Below are 25,326 nucleotides of genomic sequence, written 5' to 3' on the forward strand. Positions count from 1 at the left end.
CATTATAGTGGAGGTCTGCCTCCAATTCCTGAAATTGATAATTTTAATTTTTCAGTGCTGAGCTCCTCATCACAAGTTTTAGCATAAGGCTGATATTATGCAAGGCAACATTAAATATGAAATTTCTACTTGTTGGTTTACTTCCAGACATATTCAAAAATAATTATGGAAGGGTCAGATATGAATGCTTTATTGAATCTTACTTGAATCATATTCAGATATCCTTAAATTAGAATTCTATCTGCAGCATACATAATGTTCTTTCCTGTCATTATATTCACTAACTACTGTATAATTCCATGATAATTATTCAATCCTTTGATAACAGCAATCTGCCTCTACCATAGAAATTCCTCCTAAAGCTCAGTGAAGAGAAAGAGTTCCAGTAAATTAAAATTACTCTTTTAACTTATAAAGTATCTTTGTATACATATCCTGAGCTTCCATATTAAATACATAAAATGAGAAGAAAAAAAAAGAAGAGAAACCATTTAGGTTCTCATTCAAACTCCAGCCTAGATATTCTTCAGATGAGCACAGATGTAGCCATCAAACAGTCATTTCCCTGCATTTGGTAACCATTTATATAATCTCCTTTAAGTTCCTAGTATTGTGAAGAAGACTTAGATTTGCTACTAGAGCTTAAAAAAAAAATATCTTTACATTCAGATAATTACCATTGATTGCATTTGTTGTTGCATTTGTTGTTGCTGTGGTAATACTTTGGTTTCTCTGTGTGACTTTCTTGAACACCTATTTGAGAAAGTCTCTGTAGGTGTAGCTAAGCTTCTTGTGATGTACACTCAGAATCTCTCCTCTTGTCAGGATTTTTTTCGTAAAACCGACCATCTGTGTGCTCTCTCTATATGTGTAATCAAGCTGTCAGATTGTTTAAGGAGAACCTGAAGGATTAAGACTCCTTATCCCTTTCCTTCTGTTTAGTGTATATACATTTCTGTTATTATCCTTAAAACCTGGTCTCCCGATTTAATGTAATAGACATTAAGAAGAATATCTTTTATATATTTTGTATACAAGAATTTTTTCAATAAAACAGAACAAAACAGCAATTACAAAAAATGGGAAACCTGATATTTTGGGATATTTAAATACTGATATTTTCTCCAAGAAATCACTTGGGGAATCACCTCTTACATAACACATTCTTAGACAGTGCATATGAGGACAGGATTTTATCAGCTTAGGCTGACACAAGAACTCTGAAAGGTTTCAAGAGGAACACTGAATTCTTCACTACATAATGCAGAAGCAAAAAACGTCATTCTACCCATGAATAAAATTACCTCAAGTTGAACTTTTTGTTCTAAGTTCTTGTAAGTTCTCTGCAGCAGCTCTTTTGTGCCAAGAACTCCATACCACATCATGTTTTTTGTCCGACTTCTGAAAATAGAAAAAAAACAGATTCACATACTGAAGTACATATTATTATGTTTTGCATTTGTAGGAAAAAGAAAAAGTGAAGAACTTCAAATAAAGAGATAAGGAAAATAAAACTTATGGAAACGTCTTGGCTCTGTCACTGACAATTACCTGCACTTTTCAGGGTGCTCTTCTCGCTTGTTATTAAATTCAAGTGAAATTTTTGCATCTAACCCAATTCCAAAATAGTTGTTCATGACACATTTTTCTGAATATCCCTCCCTGTTAGAAGAAGAGATAATTAGGTGCACATTTTTACAGTTCCTGGACACACAGAACTTTGACCAAGATTGTGGTTGGTCTCAGAGCAGACACATCAGCAAAAGACATCACAAGGTGGTTCCTCTGAGCCTTCCTGAGGAAATCTAATGGTAGTTGAAGACACAGGTTGGCTGTTGTCTCCTTTGCAAGTGCAAAGTTCCCACGGGACAAAGAAGAAACTCTAACATAACCCATTATTTCCACCAGACCCAAACTAACAGAGGCAGACAAGGCAAGAGCTGCCTTTGGCACAGCTCTAAGACAGCCACACCAAAGTGGGATGCATTTACATGTAGGCATGCTGGTGCTGGATGTTTGGCTGATGCTGTTAGCACAGCAGTGCTTTGTTTTAGGGCTTCTATGTAGGGCTACAGCCTACAAGACAGATGTTATCCATGAGACTCTGTCAATGCTATACCCTAGGATGCAGAGACAACTTAAGACACAGATTTTCCACCTCACTGTCCCAGTCCTTAGGAGGACACTCTTCATTGTCCTCCACTTCAAGACTCTGCTTCAATATACTGCTGGCAGCTTAACTTGCATTAAGACCAGCAGTTCAGGCAGGAAAACCCAGTTCTGATGTACTGCTCTCCTTGTCCTCTCACAGCCAGTGTGCAAGGAATAAGTGAGCACGTCTTCCTTTATTTCTGCTGCTGCAAGACAATTCTGCACTACTTATAACTGAAGGCTTATTCTAAAATGGCACAATCCAATGTGTTTTCAGACCTTGAAGTCTACTGAAAAATGATTGCAAATCAGAATTTTATAATGAAAAGAAAATATGTCAAGCTTAAAAAGATTAAGTAAAGCAAACTAAAGCAGAACAATAAATTTAGAAAAAGAAAATCTTACAGTGAATCTGGATCCGGGTCAATAAATGGTGTAGCACCAAATGGATCGATGTTTGCTAGCAACATTTTACTAATAATTGAACTTCCTGCAATAGAAGCAGCTAGGCCAGCCCTTAAACCTGATAAAAAGAAAACAAACAAGAAAAAAATAAACAATTTTAATTTTTTAAACAGAGAAACATATATTGTCATAATATAAACCACAGAATTTTGAGAGAGAAAATATTAATCAAATCCATGTATGGAGGGACTGGATTTCAATCTCAACTTTTACCTATACTGTTTATCTTTTTAGCTCTCTGGCTCTCTTGAACAGAAAGAAAGGTATGCTGAAGTGTGGTGGCTAAATTTTCAGGTAACAACACCAAAAAAAAGAAAAAGAAGAAAATTCAATAAAATTCAATTCACTGGTTGGCAAATAATAACCAAATGAGTTATCCAACATTCAGAAAGATTATTAGAGTTTTCTACTCAGTCTAATCTTCATCTCCAAACTGATCACAATTTTCTTTTGGTCCTGTCCTTTAGAAGGCAACTGTCATAAGATCAACATTCATGTGGTTGGTTCTGCAACTAGCCAACTATCCTTCAGTGAATGCTTAAATATTCAGCTTGGTAAGTACAAGCTGAGTGGAAAACTCTTGAAGACGTGATGTCTTCAGAAGAAATTAAGAAAGGATTGATATCAAGACAACATTAGGAGAAAAGCAGAAAGAAAAACAAAACAAAACAAGCATAGAACACGTCAGGAATTTAATAAATAAATAAATAAATAAATAAAGCAACAAACTAGAAAACAAATTGTAGTTGGGTAGGCCTGGTCCAAAGGAGACTGAAAAACGTAAAGAAAACAGAATGAGTGACATGAAAATAACTGGCAGCTTAAGGAAGGTAACTGGCATGGTAAGAAATACTCTTATCATTTTCAGAACTGGAAAAGTCATAGTTTGATTGATTTAATTTAATTAGTGGTGAGGTCACAGCCTTGCCGTGCCTACTTTGACTAATACTGAAGTCATGACACAAAATACTGTTTAATGCATGTAAACAAAGAGAAGTACTTTCTACAAGCTTTTACCTAAATTGACCTAAAGAAAAATGTAAGTCCAGTTCCATTATGTTTTAACTATACCAATTAAGTCAATTAAAACAGTGCTTTACTGGTGTTCCCTGGTATTAATTGCATTTGGATAGGAGGAAGTTTTTTTCAACCTTTTTCACCATACATCAGCTTTGTGTAGTTTCAGTTATACATTTCTTGAGAGGTACATATAGACATCTCTTATCCTTACATGGATCTGTCCATTTTGATCCATACATGGTTCCGCTGGTTAGGAGGAATGATAGAATATTCTGAATTTCGTTTTTCGTCCTCCTGAATCAAATGCAACGCTTGCTACATCTGGTGCTGTGCCAAATGATCAGGTATATTCTACATTACTTTGCACTTCCTACTATATGATCCAATGCAAAGATAAGTGTATCAGTTTAGACAAATTTGGAACTTTTTATGCCATTTCCAGGTAGAGCCCCTGGCACGATGTAAAATTTGCTATTTGACAGCAACGAGGGAAACAGAGGGCAGTATTAATACAGTGTAAGGAACAGCAAACTTCAAAATCATAATTACCTGGGCAGATAATCCTAGTGTTAAGCACAGGTAGGTTTTCTTTACTGGCAGCCAAAGCTGGAGCAGAGAAAGAGCCTGTCTGGGAATGGATACCTCGACTCGTACGTCGATCTGGAGATCTTGGTGCAGTTTTAACTGCAGAAGACATAAAAATTAGAGCACTAATTAGATCTATTATGGCAATATCAGACACATTTTGTTGTTGGTGGTGGTGTTTTATTTTTCAGACCTGAAAATATTTCAAACCCATTAGTTTAATCTGTTACCCTTTAGTGAGAAATGTCCTTCCCTCTCACTGCATACTTTTTCTTCTAAATACAGGGAAGAAAACTCAGAAATAAAGTCAAGTGACAAGCACAAATGAAAATGAGTGAGTGTACAAAGCATTTAGTGTGAGGAGTTCCTAACTTATGCTTCAAGACACTAGCAAGAAAATAAATTATATTCACCTTAAAATGTAATAGTATTTAATACTGCAGTAAGTTTCTGATAAACCTAACACCAGGTTTCACAAAAATGCAGACTTGAGAAAAAAAGAAAAACAATTATTAATAAAGGATACATATAAATAAATTAATTTTAATTTTGACATATGTTTAATGATAAATATACATGGATTATAGAGTTTGTTATTATTTATAACCATTTTAATATGAATAGCTATACTATTCTCAGGCCCAAATTAGGCCACCCGATCAACAGCCAACTATTTGCTTTAAGCAGCTAAAACTGACGCTCTGCCTGCATCAGGTTTCTGAAAACATCAGTCAACTCTGATATCTTTATCTACAGCCAAACTGAAAACTGCAAGGGAAGGGAAAGCCATGTTTAGACATTTTTGTCTTCTGCAGTTACAGAGGTCTTGGAGGAGATCAGTTTACCATCACCTTTTCCTTTTCACAAAAAGCGGGAATTCCCCAAATAATAGAAATAACTTATGTTAAAATTCTACAGAATATGGATCAATAAAACCTTAAGACACATCACAAAGTTTAGTAGCTGATCAAATTGTTGGTGACAAAGGCAGGTAACAGCTCAGGAAAAAGAAGGGGAAGAAAAGGGGCAAGAGAAGATATTGACAAAAAGGAAATACTAGCTTGGTGAGGCCAGCTATCCCCAGTGCCTGCCTCTGTAGGTAATGGAAAAGGACAGGCTTTTCAAAGGGCTGACTTCAGGTGCTTTCCAGTTTCATACTGACTGACAGAATATCCCAATGCCTACTCCTGCCTAGGGAAGATAATCTTCATGAAAGTCAGCCCCATCATCAGAATCTGGTGCTCTGGGGAAGAGAGTTTGTGTATTGTTGAACACTTTGACACAGCATTTCCATGTACATGAAGAAAGATTTCACACCCATCTGATCACAGTCAGATATTTCTTGGCTATTTCTGCTCCAAATTATCTCACATGTTAAAAATACTTCAATTTAGCACAACTTCTACGTTGACCAACTGAAATCACGAAATCACTCAAAAATGAAATGATTTCAAAGTGATCTGAAATTTTCTTCTCAACACTTGAAAATTAATTCAGCAAAAAATAAAAGATTAGGACTACCCCCAAAATTACCATCAGGAATTGGTGTGAAGGGGAGATATATAACCTTTTTCTTTGTGACAGAGGGGGGACAGGTCAGCTTATGCCAATCATGATAACAGACTGAGAGTAATTTAAGTTTTCTGTACATTAATAGAAAGAAAATCCACTGTGAAAAAATCTAAAGACCAAGGTAATGACAAGAACCAGAGGTTAAAAATTGTATTCAAATCAATTCAGGCCATAATTTGGCCTTTTTTTTTTTTTTTTTTTTTTTTTTTTTTTTTTTTTTAATAATGGTTATCTAGCATGGAACAGTCAATGAAGTGGTAAATTCTTCATCTTCTTGTATCTCAGGAATAAGATTACACATCTTTCCGGATGACTTGCAGACAGAAATTATTAGTTGCAGGACAGGGATAAGGAGGTGAAGTTTTTTGGATTGTTTTATATTGGTCTGACCAAGGGGTCTAACATTGCCTTCTGATCTAACCAGCCTTAGGAATTATCACAAAATGCTGTAGTATTGCATGGTAACAATATAGCACAACTATTTGTATATGGGCATGATAAAACACTATACTATAGTGTTAAAAAATGGAATTAAAATGGCTAGTTAGGTCTAACCAGGGTTTTTAAATATTTAGATGAAGGTAATTAACATATGGAAAAATATTGTTTCTGGTCATTTGATGAATGTAATCTCAGAGGGTAAAATATAATATTCAGAACACAATTAACTTCAATTTTTCATAATGCTACTGAAAAATTCACAATGTTATTCATACAGACTGTTCTGTCTGTACTTGGGAACAAGGCAGTTATATTAAATAGGAAAATCAACAGAGCAGCTGCTCTTTATTTGACAGATCAGACTCAGGGGGATAACTGCAATAAAGATAAACTTTTGCTGTTCATGCTCTGATAAAAACAACAGAGCCTTAATGAGTAAAACTAATGTTTCATTGCAGATAATTGAATTCATGTTTCATGCTTTCTCCCTAAACACCTATTTCCCATTGACAGCATTAATATACACTCTATTTCACACGTTTCGGATGTACAAAGAATAACACACCTCCCAATAAGCACAGAAATTGTATCACCAAAAAACAAGTTTATATATATATATATATTTATATAAATGTATGTACAAAAGTATGTATTTTTATTTTATTTTACACTAACAGCAGTAGGACCAGGTCATCCTTAGTGCCAGCATCCTCCGTGAGGTACTGTTGGAATTGGACAACCAACACACACTGAGTTCTGTAACAAGGGTTAGAGGAAAGAGAACAATGAAGAGACAACCATTGGACAAAGTCTAAAATCCATTCCTGGAGGTAAGGAAATCTGAGATTCTGAATCAACTGAATCCCCAAGGAACCAATGATACATTTTTAAGGTAGGAACTATGGATACAGGCACCAACTTCAGTGCAGAGCCTCAGGAAGACATCACATCTGGGCAATTTGGTATGGCTTGGGGTAATAGAAGGAGAGGCAAATTCCAAATAACTTTTCTGGCAGCTTATTTTGCTACAGGAATTTTCTCACTAAATATCTACATGATGGCTTTTGCTGTACACCAGCTGGCATGACTCTCAGGTTCTCTCCTGAAACCTTACCTTCAGTGCATCACTGCCCACTTTGGTAATATGGCAGACTGAATTTTCCATCCCTAGCAACAAATGGGTTTCCTGAAATTATTATGCAGCTTGAGACTCTTGAATAACCTTGGCACATGAACACAAAAAGCAGTATTGAAATTTGTGATGGGCAACTTCCAAATGCAACCTCTGGCTGGTTCTGCTAGGTGCCAAAACCAAGCAGAAGAAGAGGTCCATCACAGACAAATTGCTCTTTCTTCTTTCACTGCAGCCACTCGTTGGCAGATTTTGTAAATGAAACATGAAAGAGTGATTTTTTTCCCTATCATTTGAATGTGGGAATTATTACTATGCTATTTCAGGAGATAAGTGAAAATACTATTCTATGAAAACTATTTCACACACAGCAACTAAACACTATGCAACAAAATAAGCTATTACTTTTATGAAAATGCTGCCTTCCAGGAAAGTTGTTTTGGACTCAGATCACTCAATATTCCAATTGCTTTGTACAATTATTGATAGAAATAATGCATGTGGATTATTATGAGTTGGACTTTAAAACTCATCATGGGCTACCCACACATACATGCTGTCTGCCGTTTTTTGAAAACCACCTACAAAGCCCCACGATGAGGACACATGATACTCCTACTGGAAAGCAGAAAGACTTGGGCACGAATAGCTGGTACAGTTCATTTGAACAAGGACAGAGCAGGTAAGGGGCTGTACAGCTTGGAAAGCAAGCATAGCTTGGTATAGTGACTTGCTATACAGCAGCCAATAGCCACAAGGAACTAGCTGGACTAACAATTTGGTTTGGGAATGAGGACCCAAGGGTTTTTTTAGTGAAAAGGAGCCCTAGTAACTTCCACAGAATCATAGAATGGTTAAGGTTGGAAGGAACCTCTGGATGTCTTCTGGTCCAGCCCTCCTGCTCAAGAAAGGAGAGCTAGAGCAGGTTGCCCAGGATCATGTCCAAGTAGCTTTTGAAGATCTCCAATGAGAGAGGCTCCACAACCTGTTTGGGCAACCTGTGCCACTGCTCCACCACCAATACAGTAAAGAAGTGCTTCCTGATGCTCACATGGAAACTTTTTTCCCTTTTTGAAGATAGGAGTGGCATTTACTTCCCTTCGGTCTTCAGGCACTTCTCCCATTTGCCATAACTGAGCAAAGACTATAGAGAGTTTCCTCATAATCCCATCTGCCAGCTCCCTCAGCATCTTTGGGTGCATCCCATCAGGGCCCATGGACTTGCGAATGTTCGGTTTGCTCAAGTATTCTCTGACCTGATCCTCTTCATCCAAAGGCACATGTTGCTTGCCCCAGCCTTTCAGCCAGGCCTCTGGGACCTGCAATTCCTGAAAGCCAGTCTTGCTGGTAAAGGCTGAGGCAAGGAAGGGATTCAGTGCCTCAGCCTTTTCACTGTCTTGGGTAACAAGGTCCCCTGTGTCCTTCAGGAGAGGGCCCACATTTCCCATAGTCTTCCTTTTGTCATTGAGGGACTTGTAAAAGCCCTTCTTTGACAGTGGTTCTCTTCCTATGGAAGAAGCTGTGAAAGCTGGAAAAGTATAGGATACTTGAGGATGATAGCACAGGCTACCTAGAAAGATTAATAAGATCAGGCTACTTTTCTTCATTTTCCTGATTCTTCGGCCAGTCCTTTTCTAAATGACTTAACTTAGTTAATTTCTGAAAGTATTTTGTAATGGGTATTGCTGAACTATTTACGTCTGCTCCTCTGAAGGAGGATCCAGACAGTAATAAGTCATTTAATAAAAATGAAATTAAATTCTTCACTTGTTATAATTTAAACTACCTTTTAACATCTGTAACCATCCTAGCCTTGGTGCCTGGAGCTGCTCAACAAACACAAGAGGAACAGTGTTCCATGTTCTCTTTATTTTAAATTTTCTAATTGAAATTCAATGAATGCAGAAACTCTACTACTATTTTTTAATGGTTCAATATTGAGGAAAAGGTGCATGAAGAAGAGGTAGCAACTGTAATATTACCTGCCAGATGAGCCAGACGGTTGGATACACCAAAGACTTGGTTTCATCTCTCTGCTTTGGATTAGACAACTAGAGGGAATGACCTTCATACTTGCACTTCTCAGGAGGCTTTCATGTTTCTATTATATTCTTTCCTACTTTAAGCTGTTCTACTTCACATAAAATACTTAAATATGTATTCTCTCAGTTCCAAAAAACTCTGTTTCAAGGTAAGTTCCCAGCTGAGAATTGCAGGTTTGTTGTCAGTACAATGAATAAATATGTCAGTTTTGCACAATTTGAAGCACTTTCAACAGAAATGACTGACAGAAATTCCTGTAATATGCCCTAAAATTTCTATGACTGAGACATGCTATTGTCACTCTTCTATAGGTTCTAGTCATTGTTCAGGTTCATATAGAAAGTTGAGTGCAAACGCTGGGTTAAATGCAGGCACCTCTCTCCCCAACAAGTAACCTTTTCAGCTTTGCAAATGTGTTCCAAAAGACTGTTCATTTTCTCTGGCATTTTTCCTTCAACTCTTATTTATCCAAATCTAAAAGTTTGCGACTAGCCTCCAGTGTAACAACATGCCAGTATTTGGCAAATAATATATTCATTGCAAAATATTCTCTCAGACCAATTAGAAAGGACAATCACAGCTGTATGCTTTCACACAAGTTCCATTCTCCTACTGCATGCAATGCAAGGCGTTCCAACAACCAGAAACATTTTATACACAAAGAAGATATTTTTCAGAAAGTGATATAAAACCAATAGAAATAATCAAACTGGTTTTAATTATGCAACCAACTATGCTGGTTTCATAGGAAGACTATATAATTTAAAATTATTTTATTACTAATTTACTCACTTGACTGGGACTCATATTCCTTTGTATCTTCGTCTTTTTCCTCTTCTTTGGATTCATCCAATTCTTTGCTATATTCTACAGGGGACTGGTTCACTTGTTCTTCACTATGAGCGTTCTGCTCATCCACAACTGCTTATTTAAAAAAAAAAAAATGAGAGAAAGGTTAACGATCTTTAATGAAAATCTGAATAAATGAAATATGAGCTTCTTTTTTCCATAGCTTTAAGTTTTAAAATATTAAAAAAAATGGTTCTATTGCCATTTCAGTGAAAAAGATTCTAGTAATTGCCTTTGCCTATTGACGTTTTTCTGCCAGAAATTTTCATTTTGTGGAGAATAATAGTTACCAAAGAAACACACTTGTATATGCACACACACATGCACAAATATGTTATCGTATATACAGATTGTCATCAGCATCTAAAACAAAACACATTTCTTGTCTTTGCAACTTGTATTAGGCATATGATTTTAACGATGTAAGAATTCAGAAATCAAGTTTAATTATTAAAATTCATGGAGGAGAGGAAGAAGGAGAGGGAGAGGATCAAAATCAGTAAAGATGAATGCGCACCTTTTTCTGCTTGTTCAATGATCTGCCTTACAGCCTTCTTCAAGCTGTTTGCCCGAAGCATTAACTGTTCTCTTGGTTTGAAGAGTTTCTGGGTGGAAGACTTTGGAACACACTCTGCTAACTGCTCTTTACTTTCAGACAAGGATTCCTCACTTGAAAACTCCTCTCCTTCTTCTTCCACAATGTGGGGAGTGATGCCTGGGAGAATAGGAGCAGCCTGGGCTTCTGTGTGAAGAGCTTGGAGCAACAGGTCTAGCTTCTCATTTAACTCTGAACACTAAGACAAAGTGGAAGAGAACATGCATACACCAAATACCAGTGAACGTCAACATTTTGAGGAAATTAAGTATCATGTTATAGGACGTATCTAAATTCTCCATGTGGTATGATTTAAAGTTGTATCTACATGTCTGCGTAATTGTGTAAAATCTAAATCAGGTTCAACATTTTGTATATCAAATTATGAGTCAGTTTGCATGATTTTTTGTAGACAGACCCTGCAACACCCAGCCAGTTTGCAGCAATTATAACCACAAAAGGTCTGACTAAAATAACACATTGTGTTAAACTCAGCCTGCCTCTTAATTAGGGTGCAGATTAGATTTTACACCTCTTTGGATGTCCAACACTACAGACAGAACTACGACAGATTTGTCCATACCAAACAATATAACAAATTATGAAATTATGGACATTCAGTACCCAAATTTGGACAAATGATGGGGACATGTCCAGCAGTTAGACTGAGAATACATATGATTGTTTTTTTGTTGTTGTTGTTGTTGTTTTGTTTTTGTTTTGTTTTGCTACACACCTGTACATTTAAGCAAGTGAATTGGCACTGAGGAAACACTGTCAAACATCTCTACCCCTCACCAAGCAGTACCTCTCTGTAAGTACACTGGAAAAGAGGAAATTTGCTGTGCTTAAAAGAAAGGAAACCAATACTGTTTTGCCCTGGCACAGTGAAAAAGAAGATACATTTTCTAAAATGTACACTGAATAGTACAGAAACGTGAATCATGAAGTAATTGCCATTTGGCAATGACATTTCCGGACTCTGGGATTATTAATGATTTTGTTTTTTATTTTTCTTTTCAGCTCTTTAAGCTTTGTGCCTCAGACCAGATCCCTTCTGTCTTTTTCAATGTTTTTGCAACATGATTTCTGCAATTTGCATCTTGATCTGTTATTTTTAACATTATAATTTCTCTTCCCTTCATTCTCCCAGCATACATACAGTCCACTGTTTTCCTGTAGGTAACTTAATCCCCTTCAGACAAAAAGTAAGAATCCTAATGCAAAATATTTCCATTTTTCTCTATGTATGTTACTGTGTGTTTTATGAAGGCAAAAAAAAAAAAAAAAGTAAATAGAATTTATAGACCTTACATTGCAAAGATGATTTGGAAATAACTGTTCTAAGAGAACTGCAATAACTTTAGAAATAGATTTGGAAATAACTGCACTAAGAGAAGAATTTTACAGTCACTGGCTGAAATGCAAGCCAAGCTGGGTATCCTGAAGCCATTTAAAAATTAAACACCCACAGGAAACAAAAAGGAAGAAAACAAAAACAAACAAACAAAACCCCCACACCTTTAACCCTGAGAATAGTCATAGTCTTACTTTAATGGCCATGGCATCAGCTTCATCTGCATTTTCCATTGGTTTTTCGTAAGTCTTCCCTATTTTGGCAACAAAGTCCTTTACAGTTTCACATAATATTCTTGACAATAATAGGAGAGAGGAGAAATCAAATGAGATAAAATAAATATGTTTTGAATATTAAATTCTTATGGCAATTGATTTATACGCATACAGTTATACACCATTCGTGTTTTGAACTGTTTTCATACTTGCAAAGCAAATTATACTCTTCTCAAGAGCTTGCAAAATCAAAGTGATAAAACAAAAAAATGTCTCCCTTTTTATTTAAGCCTTTGCACACATTGTATTTAAGTTTGTCTCTTATTTCTAATAACTGAAATGAACATAACTAATATTATCAATTCCCATGCTTGTAAACCTTCCATACTAGTGTTGTTAGTAAACTTGCATTCACTTTATTAACTTCAAACAGCCTGGCAAACTCCCATCTGAAGATGACGCCTAGAACCCATGGAGAAAATCTAATGACTTTAATGGAGTACTTCTGAGATGAAAATGGATGGCCACACGCATCCTACTGCCCAGCTCATACTGGTGAACCACAGCTGGCCCTCAGGCATGTCTACATAAACTGCAGGGGCTGAAATGAATTTTCATTGTGTAAATCAGAGGCAGACTTGGTTCTTATTACCTACACAGCAGACAGACAGCAACCTTACTAACAGTGTGGATAATTGGTTAGTACTGTTCATTTGGTTGAAATTTACTTTACATCATCTAAATAGTGAGATTTAACAAGATACAGACAGTTTAGGATTTGGAACAATAATAAAATTCTGCAGTGTAATTTTCAACATACACTATGTATGATTTTTAAATGAAATTTTATTAACTTAAATAACTTAATAAAATTTTATTAACTTAAGCAGAAGAAGAAAAAAAAAGATGTAATGGCAGATGTATTTTTGAAGACTCTAGGAGGAAGTATACACAGAACACTTCTGATTTCAGATGATGTCCATGATTTACAGAGCAATTCTCTCTAATTTTTAAGTGTTTCAGGTTGCAGAAAAAATACCCTGTTTTCTAAGACCACTGTTTATTGAATTGATACAGACAGCTACAAAGCAACAAATTTGAAATTCTGCTTCTCAGTGGTGAAGCTGTTTGTCCTCTTAATTCCACAGATATGCATAAAATGAAACAAAAAAAAAAAGTAACATGAAGTAGGCCACATATTTGCATTAGTAACAGTTCCATATTTAAGCTGCATGCTGATTTTGAGTGTATTAAAATAACTTAATATAATTAAAAAAAAAACAAAAAAAAAACAACAAAACACTAACATGTTTAGTATTAAGATATCCGTTACAACTTTACCATATAAAACTTTTGCAAGGAAAACATCCACTCAAAAGCATATAAATCAACATATATTAAGCCAAACCAGCTGGGCCAACCATGAGAAAATTGGGCTTATACAGAAGGTTATTATGGCTGTAATGTTTCACAGAGGATTTATCCCATACATTGTACATTAAAACAACCAACTCACTTGGCAGATGATATGACAACTGAGTGCTGATCAGAATTGAGAATTTTTGCAAGATGAGCAGCAACTGAATCCTCATAAGCAGATATCTGAAAACAGAGAGGAAAGAAGATTTCCATTTCCACACTTTTCAGCATTTTAACACCAACCATTGAGTTAAAACACCTCCAAAAATAGCAGGATTTCCATGGCAGATCTACAGCAAGGGCAAGCAGCTGGCAGTGCTGCTCCTCTATCTGCATACTATATTTTATATACCAATTTTTTAATATTCAAAATAACACTGTATCTGATAACTTGATTGACAACTCTCTTCCTCCTGTAGATGAAAGAGTAATTTATTTCTAGGCTAAAAATAGCCCATGAGATAGAAACAATCTACCTTCTTTTCAGATTTATAACATACTATATTATTATAATTGAATTCCCCTTTTTTCCAAAACAAGCAATTTTTCCCTGAAACTAAGCAACTTGTCTAAGAAGTCAAATATCTGTGGTTATAATCTTGAATTTTCTTTTTACTGTCAAATAGTAACTTACTCCCCCCAGTAGACCTACTGACAAAGGCTGCAAAGTCTTCGATGTTATCAAAGACAATCTTTTAATGGTTAATGCCTGATTATTTTTTACAAAACTGTTTGAGAGAACAAAATCTGTGCATTTTCCTTCTCACCCACAAGAATTGTAAGTTCTGTAATGCTACAGAAAAGATTCAGAATGGATCAGAATCACATCTTCACACACTATATCCTGCTTCAAAATAGGCATGGATCCAGATCTCATTTTTAAGAGAAAATTCCAACCACATTCCAAAGTTAAAGCTAAAAATAACTGCAGCTCTGAAACCTTTTGATGGCTTCCTTTATGAGTTTCTTAAAATCTCTTAGTGTGTTTTTGCCCTTGATACACATAGATACACATCTCTTTCTTTTATATTTAACAGGCTGATATACTAATTATACCAATCTTTTTTTTTTTTTTTTTTTTTTTTCCTTCTAGCTTTAGTTGTAGAATCAAGGGAAAAAAAGCAATACCTAAACACATAATCTCTAAGAATGCTCATACTGATGTTTGAACAACAGTAGTCTTCTGGAACCAAATCAAGTAAAATAATTCTCTTGAAACTCAAGGAAAGAGAAGGAAAAGTATTGGACATATACTTTTATTTACTTTTTGAACCACATTTTAGTACATTACATACTGTAAGGTTAATAATTATTTTCTTAAATATCATAAATTATGCAAAAAAACATTAAAATAGAAAACAAACATGGTACTGAAAAGAAAACTGCTTTCTCCAACTCAGAGTAATATATTGCAGAACCAATTTTCCAACAAGAGGTTTTGTATAACCATTTACTTCTATTTTTAGGAGGGGATAAACATAATTTCAAAGCTGGAACTAATGAGAACATGTTTTTTTTTCTTTTTTTGCACTTTATGAGATAAAGATACACTTGTAAATGTTAAGAGTCTTGCAACATTAGAGAAGATAAGGCCTCAAATCCACATTGCTGACACTGGAAACAAACAACAACCACATTAGAATCACAGACAGTGGAACTCCAATCTTTTTGCATCTCTATATCCAGCAAGCTGTCAAAGGTTATAACCTCTCTGCCAATTAAAACAGCCTGAATCATTAAATTATTCACAAACCTGCTGATTAATTATTGCTTCTCAAGTACTTTTGAGCTAAAGTTGATACGCGTTAAATTTCTCAGGAATATATTATTTTGTCATTTTAATCAGTCTTTCTATGCCAATTAATTTGATTAAAGCATCTTGCTCTTCCTCAAAATCGAATACTCATCAGATAGTACAAACACAAATCTAGTTTTAAAGATATACTGAGCTTTTCTTTGAGGTCACACATGATTTCAAGTTCTCCAAAAGAACAAAGAGAACATTAGGTGGTATCGCCTGATCTAACTCACTTGTATAAGCTCTCTCTTTCTTACAACAGTTTCTTTCTTTCAGAATAACAATCTCTGCCTTCAAAATGTTTTTCTCAAAGCTTATTCCAAATTCAAGGTAAGTAGAAAACATTTTGCTTTTTCAGTACATGTCTACAGGAAGATTTTCTTTGACTGCTCTGCTGAAGACTCTGTAGCTTTGTTCTTTTTTCACAAATAATACAGAACTAGAAACCCTAATTATTTGATACACATGCAGTGCAGATATGAATTCAATTGAGTTAGCAGATCAGAAAATATCTGTTTCTATTTTTTACACAAGTACGTCAATTATATTTCAAATATTGCCATCCCAACAGCTCAAAATTAACTACACAAAGAAAAAATAATCAAAAGTAAAACTTCACCTGGCATTCCTCTGACTCCTCTTCTGCAGTGACTGAAGGAATAGAAGGCTTTGCTGGTAATTTCAGTTCGTATGACATTATACTCCACCTACAAGGAACATAACAGCTTTTATGTTTCCAGATTATTAGAGTATTATCTTTTCTCCAACATATCAACAAAAAGCAAATTCATTGTCATACCACGGAATAACTTCTTAAACACAAACAAACAAACAAAAACTTACATTTTAGTTATAAGCTAAAAGAATATGGGTGAAATATTTAAAACCAATGACAATTTATTACTTTTATTTTTTGTTAGTGATTTGATAATAAATCTTATTTATGAAGAAATCATGGGACATCCAATGAAGCTAATGGAGAATCCAGGTAAACATTTGCAGTATGAAAGAATTCATGCAAAATAACCATGGAAGTCGAAAGAAAATATATATAGTTCCTGCAGAAAAAGCCCTAACTTATCATCGGCTTTTCATCTCAACTACGGGGTGAAGGCATGAGAACAAAGCAAATGGTGAAGTATTTTCATTGACATATGTACTTTTTCCCCTGGTAAAGGACAGTACTCTACAGCATGGGTAGTATGAAAGTACTTATATCAACATCCTTCTAAGCATGCTGAAAAAAAAAAAAAAGAAATCACTGCAGATGGCCGTCGAAGCTAGTCTACTGCAGTTAGAGCAAAAAACAATGACACTAAGCACTTTTCAGTACAGAAGAAGACAAGCTTAATCTATGTGTACTCCAGAATGCCCAGGCCAATAATTATTTCTAAAGATAAGTTACAAGCACTTTATTTATTTTGCTGTAAAATGGTCTAATAGCCTGCAGAACTGCTTAAAATAAAAAATTACTTGTTTCTCTATGTAATTAAAAATAAATAAATAAGAAATCATTTGATAAGACTCAAGTTTTTTGTAACTAAAATAAGAACAGAAATACCCATGCAGGAAACTAACTGAGCAAGATACCAGCACACACGTATGTGCACTCATTCCAAAAGCAGAGCATTACATCTCTGTTAGAATGATACAACCACCAGCTTCTCAGACCCTTTTTAAAATCAGGATTGTTCCTTTGCTTTACAGATGGAAACAGTCTGCAATTACCATACAAAACCAGGAGCGGGAAGATCACAGATAGAAATAGCAGTACTGGATCAAGCCAAAGATCCACTTAGCCCAGCTTCTTGTCTACAGCTGCTAGTGCCTCAGGCATACTAGAATGAAGAGACATCATGTGAATTGTCCTCACACCCAAGGAAACAAAGTTCAAGTATTTCCAAAATAAAGATGCTACCTTTAATAATGTTTAATATTATGCAAGAAGCATGTAAAACTACCCATAATGGTTTTGAATGGTTATGTGATTTCTTAATGCTTATACCTTCTACTAACGGAGAGTTATGCAGGTTCATCAGCAATAAAAAAAAAAAAAAAAAGTCTCCTTCTGTTCATCTTTGAGCAAAACAGTTGAGACTCATCAGCCACCCTCCCTCCTAAACTCTTAGTTTCAAACTCTTTGGTTTGAAATGGACAGTGAAGATCTGCCCCAATTGCTATTTCAATGTCCCTCATCTCTGCCCTCATACAGACATGGGTTTTTCAACATGGTCCTGGCAACCTGGATGTCCCTACTTGAGCAGATGACCAGACGGACCAGGAAGACCAGAAGACCTCCAGAGGTCCTTTCTGACCTTACCCATTCTGTGCTTCTGTGATTAAGTTTCTGTCCATTAAGATGAATTTAGACCATCTGAAAACCAAAAAAACGTAATTTGAATCTCATGGTAAGTCAAATATATACACATTTCAGTTTACCTGTCTAACATTTTTGTGCTGGCTCTTTCCAATTTCTCCAAAATCTGTGGAAGTTGCGTATCATCATCACAGGATCCTCCCCAACCAAGGACACGAGCAAGGTCATTTCCAGTACCAAGGGGTAACACTCCTAACTGACACTGAAACACAACACAGGAGCAAATCTACTATTGAAAACTAGAAACAAAAAGTGCAAACTCTTACAAATGTTCGTTATTTCACGCAACTAATGTCAATCACATAGCTGATTTCTAAAGCTTGTAAATCAAAATGAGTAATCAAGGTAAAACTTACCCTGTTTACTTCCCAGAAATTTTTCATTTAACAGAACTGCTGAGTTTGGTCCGTATAAACACGAGAATGAGTCAGGTTAAGGAAGATTAAGCATACAAAAGTATAGTGAGTATAGTGAAGGAAATAAGTATACACACTTGCCTGTTTGTGCAAGCTGAGTTTATCAATTTCTGACAACACCCAACCCACGCTTCCATCTCCACCACATACAAGAATCCGGAAGTTGTCGAACTTCTGAAATAACCGCAAACTGGAGAGAAAATGTGGCCTGTTAGAATCAGCTATGTTTGTTACCGACAGACCAATTATACTAATGAACAACCATTAAATGAAAATAGGGTACATGGCACCTTTATGGTGAGGCTTGTATTGTTCTGAGGTATGTGAATACAACCAGCTACTGTAATAAACATATCTGCATCCCATCTATCACTGTATATTCTACTTTTACTGACATTTCTGATAAATAACATGCAGAGTTTCACTTTTAAAAAATTCCCTTGATATTGTTTTCAGGATTTTATTATTATTATTCAAAGATTTTCTAAGCTTTGAAATGATAACTGCTCTGTGCTTCCCACTTAGGTCAGAAGCACAAGGCACCACCAGGAATTTTTCACAAGAAAAGGTTACAACACGACAACAGGATGTTCTCCACAATACAGGTAAGCTTTTGCCAACTTGTGACTAACAAAATGCAAGGACAGTCTGAGGCAATTATTACACACAAGGTGATGACAACAATGTAAAACAAATAATACCATGTTTCATATTAGATCCTTAAAGCAGTATCCTGCTCTCACTTCCTACAGCTCCTCATTCTATTCTACAATAAACAACACTCGTCACCAGTACAGAAAAGGAGGACAAGAAAGACAGAACAAGCAGAAAGGTGAGACACAGAGGAAAGGGGAATGAGATATGAAGAAACATCCAAGAGGGAAAAACAACAGGGGTTTAAACTTAAACTGAATAAGTAAATAATAATAAAGAATTTGAAAGTGTTAACTTTTAAAATAACAAAAATAAAGATGTTTATTTTAATGCATGTTATTTTCCAGAATATGCATAACCTCAGAACTGTTTCTAAAAAGCAACATATTAAGATCACAAATTTTTGAAATATTTAGATTTTTCTAAAGAAAATAATGTCACTTGTACACGATAGGTAGATACCTATTCAGAACAAAAGATGCAGATATTTGAGGAAAAAATATAGATTCCAGAATTTCTACTACCCCTGAGAAAAGGGAGAAAGCCCCCTACAAATACACTCTCTCAACTATGTTTATTAGGTCAACTAGAAAAAAGAAGACATCATTCTATCTGATAAATAACTGCTAAGGACCTCTCTTTGGAAACTGATTGAGGAAAATATTTAAAAGCAACCAATCTGACCTATAATTACTGTGCAAATCCAACCAAAGTGAACGTCTTGAATCATACCAATTTCAGATAAAAGTATATGAAACAAGAGAGCTTTCAAACAGGCATATTTTTCAGATTGTCTCTCAAAAATTCTCTCGTTACGACAAGCCTTCCTTACTTTTATGTCATTATAATTACATGTACAAAATGTTAGCTGAAAGGGACTTAGATCAATCTCAAATTTAAATCATAATGGATTATAATGAAAAGAATATTACAACTTAGAGTTAATACATTTCTGTAACACAGTACTAACTATAAAAACCCACAGCTGTATTCCCCTATATTTGTATTATTTGCCCACTGCTTTAACTTAATTTTTTTCTTTTACTATGTCTTAATTTTTATAATGCAATCATAATTCTGCATCCATAAGATTACCAAAAATTGTGTTTCCAGTTGATGCTACTGATATTAATAGGCCACTTAACCATAAGGCTACTTATGAGTGGAATTAAGTTAGGCAACAGAAAAATGTACATGAATTTAATCTTCATGAATGTTCAAAGATGATTGGGTTGTAGACACCAAAATGCAAATTTCACCTTTCTCTCTCCAACAATCTACTTTTAGATTTCGTAGAATGCCTAATGGTTTTAATTGTGGTCTTCACAGAATCACAGAATCATCTAGGTTGGAAGAGACCTCCAAGATCATCTAGTCCAACCTCTGACCTAACACTAACAAGTCCTCCACTAAACCATCTCACTAAGCTCTACATCTAAACGTCTTTTAAAGACCTCCAGGTCTTACTCCAAATACTGTGAGATGCTCATCTTCATGACCACTCTCATGTGTTGCCTAAATCATATTTTGAACATTGTTCTACAATGAAACAAGTTTAAGTATATTCATGATCACCCATTCCAGATGAGTTTTCCTAAAACAAAAATGTCATCCTGCAATCCCTTCCACCACCAGAATTCGTACTAAGACTCTGTTAGCTATTACAAATTTTAAATAGGAAGATATTGGTGACAGAATTATAGCAATGAGGGGACAATACAATACTATACTTTGCACTATATTTCCTTGCAGAAAGGATTGCTCAAGATTTCCAAGGTCATTACCCTAAGTGAGGTCCTCCATTCATTAAATCGAACACCTGAGCTGGATTTAACGACTGTTTGAATCGACGAAGAAACTTTACTCCCTGATTGTCTCCACTCTTTGAGTTAACAAAAACTAAAAGAGGACTGGCACAGGATGGCGGGCATGTGGCTTTCCAGAAACCTGTGAACATAGTTAGAAAGAATGAAATAAATAAGGCTTTCTAATATGAACAACACAAAAAGAAATCATGGGAAAGAGGAAGAAAGGAATGAAAGACAAAAGGAGTACATCTTATCATGCATTACGTAAACACTAAACTGAAAAGTAGCCCTTTAAGGAAAACATAATTGCTCAAAATTTACCAGTTCATTTTTTCTCTCAAGTATTTTCAGTGACTAGATTTAGTAAAATCCTGAAGACAATAGCTTTATTGTTTTTCTACAGTGAACAAGGTTAGCTTTTTAGAAGACTGCTCAAATCTCTTCTTCACAGATTATCACATAATTACATACAAATTTCAGTTGGAAATGTTTATTTTTTTTTTAATCTGATTTTTCTTTAACCTTACTGGGTTGAACTTGATTATCCAAGTCTGAACTTTCTAAGAATAAGTTATCATACTCAGTTGCTCTTTACATGAGATTTTTTTTCCAGGCTGAAGTTATACTATTGAATATAATAGAATTATTGAACAACAGACCTTCAGTTGTGATCCAAAGCTCATTAACATCAATGAAGGTCTTAACTGATTATAGCAGGCTCTCTATAAGGCCCTCAGTAAATAGCACTAATGGACACTGCTGTCAGTAACATTACCACTTCATGGAAGTAGTGCTTTCTCATTAAAACCTGATATCATAGGTATAGGTGTTGACATTTACCTCAGGCAATATTAAAATAACTATGCCATTTTTATTGCCTAGAACAAATAGTAAAGCTACATATAAAAATCGTTTTTAAAGGATGCTACTATAATTTCATATTACAATAATGCATTATTTAAAATAAGGTTTGTTTAATTTGTTCAAGCGTAAGGAAAAATAATTTCACATATGAAACCTTCTTAGCATGAATGATAGATAGCAGCATGATGCTCTGGTCTGAGACCCCAAAGAGCGAGTAAATAGAAAAGACTACATATATACAACATAAACAATGACTTTTATCAGCTTCATACAATAAAAGTCATTAAACTGTTTTAAAGTTGTTGGTCTACATTTGTCATCAACAGGAACTATAAAAAGAAAGCTGTTAGATTTTGTGATAGTCCATATTAATTCCACTCCCTGCCTTCAAATACAGTCTCCCACTGCTCATGTATCTCTACCGTGAGCCACAAAAGAGTATGTCTGAGTTGTAAAGATTTGCTGGGTTTCTTTATCAGTGTGTTGCAGGATTCTTACACTGCTTATACTTAAAAAAAAAAAAAAAATAGAATAAAAATAAATAAATCAGAGAGACCATATAACCAATTCTGCTCTTTAGCCTGGTAAGACAGCTTTTGGATCTGAGCCATTCAGCTAGCTTACTTTAGCCAGCATTTAGCATAAAGCAAAGTTATCCAGAATTTGAGAGCTCGTTCTGCAAGTGATGCATGTCAGGTAGGCATCAGACCACTTTGTCTAAAGACTCTGATCATTCAGTTGAAAAGTTTCCAAGAGTCATAAATAAAAATGGGGAAAAAAATATCTAGTGGGGTAACTTTCAAAAGCATTTTTAAAATCTTGTTGGTTAAATTACCCTCTAAAAAGCTATATGAAAATTCTACTATTCTCTAAATTTGAAGACTGCATTCGATTTTAGGCTTCTTTAGTTATACAGATATGTCTAGACACTGCAAGTCCAGAGCTACCACTGAACACACTACAATACTACGTACCATCAGAGTCTATACTGTTTAGTGCTGTTGGAGGTATGATCGATACCTTACATTGGCCGAGTGGACATTTACGAGGATACAGATCTTTACAGGCAGTGTGAACCTAAAAAAGAAAGAAAAAATGATTTCCCTACGCTACAGTGGAATTTCTGGACGAAACTATAATTGATACAGTATCTATGTAATAATAACACATAAAACATTTAGGTGTAGATTGAAGAGTGGAACTGCACAAAAACATATGAGCATTCAACCACAGAGGCTGGTTACTTGTTCCACAGGATTTAAGTTTGGAGAACTTCATCTTTGGCTACCCCTATAGCAGGTATGAACTGTCCTTTCAAGAGAATCACTTACCTCCATCCCCTAGCAAGTTAGGACCAAATTCCCAGCAGCTAGCATCTGTGCTGAGGGGAGAAAGCACCCTGTACATATGCAAGCTACAGCTCTACATTTGCCCAGTGCACATGGATATTCTGGAAGATCTATTGCAGGAAAGCTAGCATAGATATCAAGCTAGACAAACCAGCTAGAGGTATAGCTGGTGTCCCATAAATTGTGTGTTGTATTGGCCTCTTCCATAGTTACTACAAAACCAGACACATGCAGAGTGTGCTGCACTTCACCTACATTTCAAATCACCTGGATTTGAAATTAATCTCTGGAGATGTCAATAACTTTCCACTGCCTATACACAGATTTAGACAATTATATGCCGAAAGCCTCAACAATAAAAAGTCTGCTGGCTTTCCACTTCTATACTCTAGCATATATATGCTAACACATACTCTAGCATTCTTTTTAGATGAGCTAAAAAAAAAATAAAGAATAAAATATATTTTGGGGAAAGAGCAACTGTACATTACAGAATTTCAATGAGCAACCTACAGACCATACTGAAGAAGAGAACTTCACGAGTCCTGCAGTAATATTTTTAAAGATGAATGCAAATTATCCCTTACAAAAGAGACATGAAAGTTAACATATGATTATCAAGCATATAGAACAGGCAGCAGAACCTTCAGTTATCAGTTAGGAGAAGGCAGAGAAACCACTTTGGATGTCAACACCTTTTAAAGAAAAGCTGCATCTGTGGGTGTATTAAAAATTAAACAAAGCAAGTACGACAGTCATGAGGAACGATGAACATTAGAGGGACCTGAGTTTGCACAAGCTGCCCACTCCTTCTTAATCCAAAAGCAAGGTTATGAAATGAAAAAGAAAAAAAATGGCAAGGTATAAAGCTGGCAGAATCTTAGGCACTTGGATGTGGGTTCATTGCACCTACCATAGCTTTACACCAAAGGCACTTCCAATCTTGCAGGCGTAAAACACTGCCACAGGTCTTGTCACAGACTGCACATTTGGCACTGACAGGCAAATTACCCTCTAACCACTGGTGAGGCATAGCTATCTGTGAAGAAGTAGTCACAAAAGTTAAATACTCAGAAATAGAAATTGCAGGCTTTTGTGTCTCAGTTACAGGTGGATTTTAGCTACTTCCCATAGCTCTTCCCTTTCATCAAAAAAGCAGGTGCAGCAAACCAGCACGAGTGACACCAATTCTTGCAAGGCAACTGCTGTCAAGGTAGCCTATGGTGCTGTTCACATGCTAGGCAGAAAATGTGACATCTGAAGAAGGGATAGACATCTCACTCAACTATTCATGACACTGTAGTAGTAACTAACCACAAAACAAACAGTTAAATCTAGAGACTCCCTAAAATAAATAAGTACCCATTCACTTAATGCTGAGTACTTAGCACAAACCAATCAAAATAACTAAAACTCAGAATGGGCAGGACAGCAGAGTATATCTGTGGCTTTATGTACCACCTCAGTCATCCACAACTGATATGTCTCATCTCTGTAAGCAGTCCCTAAACAGAGTACAAAGCTTTTCTCAGTGCACTCACCATTATAATTTATAGAGAATAGCTATCGATAAGGAGGACACAAAACAGATTGTCAAAAGAGACCAGTAATGGCATAAAATACCACCTTTGCATAAGAGCAATTAGAAATTCTCGAAGCAGTTCTCCAGCTTCAGAGTTTCTCTGCACGGGGTCTTTAAAATCTTGTACCACAGGGACAATTGAGAGTCCACAGATACTAAACTTGTAAGACAGAAATATAACTTTTTTGTTTTAAATACCATGTTAATTTTTGAAAAGCATTCAGGAATACATACCATTAACTTCACTGGGTCTCATGACAACATTTCTATGCTTAGCCATTTTTTTTCCATTAAGAAGAAACAGCTGTTGGAAAGTACTGTAAATAACAGTAGTACTTACACCATCTTCATCTTCAATGATATCTTTTCCAATGGAGGCTAATGTAGTCCATTTGCAGTTATTTGTTGCTCTGACAGCACATCTTTTATGTGCTTTAAACTTACACACTGTAATACACACACAAACGTGAACTATGTTATTTGTAGTATTTCAGTGATACATATCTTAGAAAAATAAATATATTCCATAAAACAGCCAAGCACATGTTACTTAGTGTTGCACACAAACTAACTAAAAGAAAATTCACTTTATAATCACTCCAGTTTATAATCACTAAACCGGATTTAGGGGTAA

The 25,326-nt window shown here is 35.5% G+C and overlaps 1 protein-coding gene across 2 annotated transcripts in view; it reads right to left on the reverse strand.

Annotated features, from left to right (window-relative positions):
- DGKH (diacylglycerol kinase eta) overlaps positions 1–25,326 on the reverse strand; it is a 163,918-nt gene that overhangs the window by 23,240 nt on the left and 115,352 nt on the right. For both annotated transcript variants that reach the window (XM_084292184.1, XM_084292183.1), the window contains exons 7-21: positions 25,033–25,139; positions 24,024–24,149; positions 22,736–22,838; positions 20,874–21,036; positions 18,517–18,625; positions 18,082–18,221; positions 16,262–16,349; positions 13,942–14,027; positions 12,405–12,504; positions 10,776–11,052; positions 10,202–10,330; positions 4,186–4,320; positions 2,557–2,674; positions 1,552–1,662; positions 1,305–1,401 (exon numbers count right to left, since the gene is read on the reverse strand). In XM_084292184.1, coding sequence (XP_084148310.1) covers positions 1,305–1,401; positions 1,552–1,662; positions 2,557–2,674; positions 4,186–4,320; positions 10,202–10,330; positions 10,776–11,052; positions 12,405–12,504; positions 13,942–14,027; positions 16,262–16,349; positions 18,082–18,221; positions 18,517–18,625; positions 20,874–21,036; positions 22,736–22,838; positions 24,024–24,149; positions 25,033–25,139 — 1,889 coding nt within the window. The remainder of the gene's footprint in view (positions 1–1,304; positions 1,402–1,551; positions 1,663–2,556; positions 2,675–4,185; positions 4,321–10,201; positions 10,331–10,775; positions 11,053–12,404; positions 12,505–13,941; positions 14,028–16,261; positions 16,350–18,081; positions 18,222–18,516; positions 18,626–20,873; positions 21,037–22,735; positions 22,839–24,023; positions 24,150–25,032; positions 25,140–25,326) is intronic.

This window comes from Netta rufina (genome assembly GCF_964035555.1).
Source record: "Netta rufina genome assembly, chromosome: 1".
NCBI lineage: Eukaryota > Metazoa > Chordata > Aves > Anseriformes > Anatidae > Netta > Netta rufina.